The 6,618-nt window shown below is 38.6% G+C and overlaps 1 protein-coding gene across 1 annotated transcript; it reads left to right on the top strand.

Annotated features, from left to right (window-relative positions):
• The first annotated feature begins 1,297 nt into the window (after positions 1-1,297).
• Positions 1,298-5,420, top strand: LOC101293443. The gene is made up of 6 exons (XM_004289430.1): positions 1,298-1,692; positions 3,027-3,192; positions 3,720-3,896; positions 3,994-4,077; positions 4,490-4,571; positions 4,682-5,420. The coding sequence occupies exons 1-6, from the start codon at positions 1,298-1,300 to the stop codon at positions 5,122-5,124; spliced, it is 1,347 nt and encodes a 448-aa protein (XP_004289478.1). The 3' UTR covers positions 5,125-5,420.
• The last annotated feature ends 1,198 nt before the right edge of the window (positions 5,421-6,618 follow it).

Here is a 6,618-nt window from a genome sequence, read left to right as displayed (position 1 = left end):
CACCTACAGCCAATTAAGCAAGTGCTTAGATTAATTTCTAGCATTGTTCATTATACATGTTCTTATTTTTGGAAAAGTATGAATATAAATGTTCTAACATAGTGTGGAATCGAATGCCGAAGAGATTGACAATAGTAAAAATGGGTCTTCAACAAGTTTTGTAAGAAGAAGCTCACCGGTTCAGTGGTCGTAAAGTCAGTCATTGTTTATTATTTTTTTAAATTTTTGTCTTCACATATATGTTGTACTGAGTGACTACGCTAGATCATAAACTACTGTGTTATCTTGGGTTACAACTATATCTAAACCTACAAATTGGCCTAGAGTGACCTAGATTAGTTCCCAAACTAAACCACCCCCATCAAAGGGCAACAAATATAAAAAGCCAACAAGATCGTATTATTATCATGACAAAGAACATACAATTGGTCTTTTTGAAAATCATAACATCGTAACGGTGTTCGAAAGATGATCTAAAACATCAAGGTGTACTAAAATCAATATGAATAGACGGTGTGTTTGCATAGTAAATTTGATCAACTATACATATCGATGATTGAGATCGTATAATAAATTCTATGTTATTTGTCCTTTAATGCATAGAAGAATTTTTACGACGTTATATCACATGCGGGATATAACCGCCGCGAACAAATTCCAGCAAATATTAGTAATTAAAAAATTAAATAATTATTCTTGTGCCACTTGTGACTTCCAGGTGAAAGTTCAACTCAATGCCAGGTGTCATCACGTTACTGCAAAAGTCCACAGAATGTGTCATACACCCTAAAACACCCAAATCCCCCAAACCGGACAAAAGAATATCTCCTCAACTCTCAACAGTAAATAAACCGTCCTTTTTCCTTTCCCAAAAATATCAAACCTTATCCTCTCAAAAATTTCACCCTTCCCAGTTCCCACCACCCGCCACTCTCCCTCCCGCGCGTGCACCACACACTCACCCCTCCGTACCCCCAAACTCCCACGCGCCGCAGCCCAAGGTGGAGTATCCCAAATCATTAAAAATGATTACCCCCAATCAACGGCCCTGCCACCGCCACGTCACATTACCGTACTCCCTAAACTAACCGCCTAAATTCTCCATCTTTCTCTCTCTAGAAATTTTCCTCCTTTCTGAAAAAAAAAAAATCAGAAAGAAAATTTGGATCGGTTATTATGTAGGGGAAGCTCCGGTCTTCTTCTCCTTTCAGCTCTCTCATTTTCTCGAGGAAAATTTGGATTAATTATTTCTCGGAAATTCTTAGGGTTTTGGTTTTTGAAAATAAATTAAAGAAAAATGGAGGAGGCGGTGTTCGATCTGGTGGAGTTCTTCACTAACCCTACGATCACAGAAACATTCGTCGACATTTTGCTCTGCGCAGTTCCGATATGGCTGGCCGTGATGATCGGCCTCGTGATCGGCTGGTCCTGGCGGCCGAGATGGACCGGTTTGATCTTTCTCGGTCTCCGGAGCAAGCTCCGGTGGGCCTGGACCGCGCCGCCGGGGTTCGGCGCTCGCCGGCTCTGGCTCGCGTTCACGGCGTTCTCCGCTTTCTCCATTTGCCGCACGATTTGGTTCAATTTTAGAGGGAAGAGCAAGGCGGCGGCGGCTCCGGCGGCGGCGGGATCGGCGGGGACGGGTTCCGGAGCGGCGGCGAGTAGTTTGGCTGAGAGCGGCGGCGACATTGCTGAGTGAGTGTCTCTAGCTTTTATTTTGAGCTCATTTCAGCTTATAGCTATTGAACATTTCGGATTGTATAGGCTTTGGATTCGCATTTTGGTTTTTGAAGTTGAAATCTTTAACATTTTAGTTTAGACTTTGAGGAGCTTATTGGTTGTTGCTCGATGACATAGTGATAATCGGAGAGAGTGAGATTTAGCTGGTTGGATGTGGTGGGGAACATAATTTGTTTTAATGTACAATTCGTTTGTGTTGTCTGACCTACTGGGAAAATGTCAGCTAAATTCAAGAACTTATAATGCTGATTGACTATGAAGGGCTTATAAAGCTGATTACGGATACATTAGAGTTCGATTACTTTGTATTCCTGGAGTTAGAGATGGAAGGAATTAGTTATCCATGAGATTGGGTTTGTGATACAGAGTCGTTTTCCCTGTTCCATTATTATTATTTTGTTAGTTAGTCTGAGTTTGGTGATGCTATGAAGTCGGAACTTATAGGAGGCCATAAGTTGGATATTTTACCTCAACGTTAAAGGGAAATGGTGGTTCGGGGATGGTTAGGCAATACTTGATTTCAGTTTTGTTACCTCCTGGAAGCTGGAAGATCTTTTCATCATCACCCTGACAATAAAATTTAAGTCCTTGGAAACTCCGCCTTTAAGTGCAGTTATATTGTTAGAGTGATGGCTAGAAGGTCCATAGCTTTTTCCAGGTGGTAGCACATCTCATAAACAGAATTGGTTTCGCCCTGGCTTGACTATCCCATACTTCTCAGGTGGGTACTTTATCACGGCTTCTCTCAAATTGTATGTATCCTGACCTCAGTCATCACAGAGTATGTAGATACAAAGTCGAGGACAAGGCTACCCCTACCCCTACCCCTACCTGTGCAGGGCTATACAAATTGGGATTAATATGCAGAATTTTCAATAACTGTGATTCCATCATGTTCAGGTAGTAAAATATTCACTCAGAAAGTAGGATCGTTCTGCTTGATGATTAATGGAATTTTCCAACAATTCGGGAATTTTTAGTAGAGGCGTGCAACAATACTTCATTTTTAGTTTTGTAAAATAGGCATTCATATTGGTGGGTTGACTCGTCTTGTTATACGCTTACTGACATGTTGGTTAGTTTACTGGATTTTATGATCAGTATTTAGTGATCACTAGTTTACTTAATAAATAGGAAAGTTTGTGTTTTTACAGATGTAATATATGTTGTAGTTGTATGGATGTTGCCATGCTAGTGTTCATTCTGTTGCTCTCATTGCTGTTTAAGAGCACTATTGTGCATAATATATTGTTGTCTCTAATTGCTTCGTGATTCCTCACTTCTCACAGACCAAGCAATAAAGGTGCACAGAGAGTGCAAGATGTTGTCACAGAAGCTGGTTTGGACCACCTAGTGAATTTAATTGGAGGGAGAGATGGAGAAATGGAATGGCAAAGTTTGATGGAGAAAACCACCCCAACCATGGCATATAAAGCATGGCGCTATGACCCTGAGGTATAATCTGAGTTTGATTATATAACTTCTTTGGTTCATTTGTTAAATTGTTGATCTTATTTATCGACAAATTATAAGTGGAGATGTGTACTTGCTACGTGTTTTGCTTTTTAACATCTTTCTTTCTTGTGACACTCAATAACAACTTTTGTTTTCATGTATGATGCTCTCCTAGCTTCTCTTTTAGTACATGTTTTGCTTTTTAACATCTTTCTTTCTTGTGACCCTCAATAACAACTTTTGTTTTCATGTATGATGCTCTCGTAGTTTCTCTTTTAGTAGAAGAGCGCACTTATGTTGTTTTTTGATATCAACACCAAAGTGATAGGTCAATTTATGTAGATTCTCCACCAACTTTCTTGGCTTTTCTTTTTTTTTTTTTTTGGTTTCTCTGTTATTGTGAAATAAAACCATCATATACTTGTTCAATCCCATTCTCTTCCCAAGATTCTGGTTTATTACTTCCTAGTGTCATGTTTGATACCTTATCTTTATAAGTTAGTATCTAATAGCAGTTTTGCTTACAGACAGGTCCTACTGTTTACTGTAGTAGAACTGTTTTTGAGGATGCAACTCCAGAGTTGGTTAGAGATTTCTTCTGGGATGATGAGTTTCGACCTAAATGGGATCCTATGCTGGCATATTGTAAAATATTGGAGGAATGCCCGGATACTGGAACTATGATTGTTCACTGGATTAAAAAGGTCTGTGGAATTTGGGATTGCATGCAAACACTGCTTATATTAAATTGCTTTTTAGTTAAAAAATGTATTTGACTTCTCACATTACTTTGCTATGCAGTTCCCTTTCTTCTGCAGTGATCGTGAATATATAATTGGTCGAAGAATATGGGAGGCTGGAAAAACTTACTACTGTGTGACAAAGGTTTGTTTTAAAGCATCTCATCATTCATAGCCTTTTCCTCAATTACTTCTTATACTTTCTATCTGGAAGAGTAGACTTTGCCACTCTTTTACAATAGGGGAAAAGTATAGTTTCTGGGTGATAAATAATAGTGTGCAGTGTAATATATTTCACTTCAGAGTAAAGATGCGGAATAGAATTGCCAGGTCTCGAATTAAATTGAATTGATTATTAATGTTTTTGTTTCATTTCCCAACTTCCAAATTCAGGGGGTAAACTGAATTTAAGTCTTTTTTTTAGGTGAATGTGCATTTGATTAATTCTTTCTGTATTGTAAATCATTCATTTTTGTACTATGATTTGAAATGTGACGTGTGTAGGTATGATTTGCATACGGTTTTTTAATCGTTTTGTGGGATCTACAATATTGCAGGGTGTTCCATATCCAGGTTTGCCTAAGCGTGATAAGCCTAGACGCGTGGACCATTATTTCTCTAGTTGGATTATCAAGCCTGGTAAGTGTTAGTTAAGTGTATGGATTTTGCAACAAGAAGTTCATCTATTTTGCCAAACTAGCATGTAATAGATAGTATAAATTTACGTCTCTTGGTTGAAATAAACGCAGTGGAGTCACGAAAGGGAGATGGACAGTTATCTGCATGTGAGGTTACCCTTGTCCACTACGAAGATATGGGAATCCCCAAGGATGTGGCTAAGTTGGGCGTCCGTCATGGGATGTGGTGCACTGTCAAAAAATTACACTCCGGCATGAGAGGATACCAAAATGCAAGGAAATCTTCAGAGTTCTGTTTTTCACAATGTGCCCATATGGCAGGAATCACCACAAAGATATCATCCGAAGGAAGCACAAATTATTTGGAGGTAGCACCGGGTGAAGAAGAGAAAAGTAGAGCAGGGAGCAAGGAGAGACATGATAACAATAATGGCATTGATTGGAAATGGATAGCTATAGGGGGCACTCTGGCTCTGGTTTGTGGACTTCATACCGGTGTAGTAGGAAAATCATTGTTACTCGGAGTAGGGCAGAGAATTGCCCGAAGGAGATGAGTCATTATTTGTTGGACTGAGTTATTATAGTCTTCAACTTCGAGATGATCATCTCTATATATATCTGCTATTATTTCTGCAGTCGGATACTCGGATTGGCACAACGATGCATCATTTGTTACAAACTATGGTGAATTGCATGGGTAAAGTTTTGTATTGGCTTCAAGCCTTCAAACAAATGCTCTTGAAGTGGGTGAGAGCATGCAGCCCTAATATATCTATAATTATGGTGAATTGCATGTGTTGACACTGTTGTATTAAAGGGAAACAATGAAGATATAATATTTGCTCGTATTACTTCAAATCCCACTTCACTTTCTAATTCTTGTTGGATCCCATGTCCACATTTTGGTCAATTTGATACCGTGTCCCCAATGACGACCATGAACCATCTTTTCGTAGACACAACGACACTCTCCGGCAGCCGATCAGGAGGCGGAGGCGATAGGATCACGCTCCTTGGGATAACAAAGACGACAGAGAATGAGATCAAAATAGTAGAATGTCAAGGTGTCTATTGAGGATGGTGTGCTTGTTGTAAAGGGGTGGCAAATATGGAAGAGAACAAGGATGATGCCCAGTTGGAGCTTCAGTTCCTACTACATGCCTTGCGCTTCCGGATAACTGTGATAAGAACAAAGTGAACACAGCTCCAGAATGGTGTTATCTACATTACCATTCCTAAGACCAAAGTGGCCGGAGCGCAACTGCGCAAGGTTGTTGATGTAGAAACCAAGTGACGCGATAAAGTCGTCAGTTTGTATATATAGGCTCGTTTAGCATGTGAAATGGGAGAGCAGAACTAGCACTCAGAACAAAGGACTAAAATATCCATAATATTCTCGATATTTTCTTGAAATTTCTGTTTTTTATAAGTATTGATATTAATTTTCATATTTTTTTGATATTTTATATTTAGTAAATTTTTTGTCAAATATACAAATTTTATATAAATTTTGGTAAAATTTTCATCGATAATCAATATTTTCTCGATATATCTATCGAGATTTCTTTTTTTCAGATCACCGATTTTTTCGTAATTGTCGATATTTTAGTCTTTGCTTAAAACTTTGTAAGAGTCGAATAAAGTTACCTTCTTTTTCACTCTACTTAAAAGTCCCATAACCCTTTGCTTCAATTAATCAAAGCATCAATTATCAACCTCCAATAAGTAACCAAAGCTGCAATTTTGTTCCAGTTTGAACATGTGGATGAGCTTCCATGCTACTATATAACAGTTGCAGGGCTTGTGGGCAGAGAAAAAGACGTGCTCCACGGCCAGCATTTTTTTGTTTCTTTGGTCATTTTCATTATCTACAAATAATTATGATTTTTCATGTGAATGACTAAGAATGTGTATTCAGTATTCTGCATTGAGCATATATTATGAAATCGGCTACAAAATCACACTAGTGAGTAGTGATGATTTGCTTCATGAAGGAGACACTTCTAAACTTGGGAATCAAATTTCTTAACTCAAAAGGTACTCAGATC

Source organism: Fragaria vesca, linkage group LG1 (assembly GCF_000184155.1).
Source record: "Fragaria vesca subsp. vesca linkage group LG1, FraVesHawaii_1.0, whole genome shotgun sequence".
NCBI classification, from domain to species: Eukaryota; Viridiplantae; Streptophyta; class Magnoliopsida; order Rosales; family Rosaceae; genus Fragaria; species Fragaria vesca.
The sequence above is the reverse complement of the archived record's forward strand: the minus strand, read 5'-3'. Positions and strand labels throughout refer to the sequence as shown.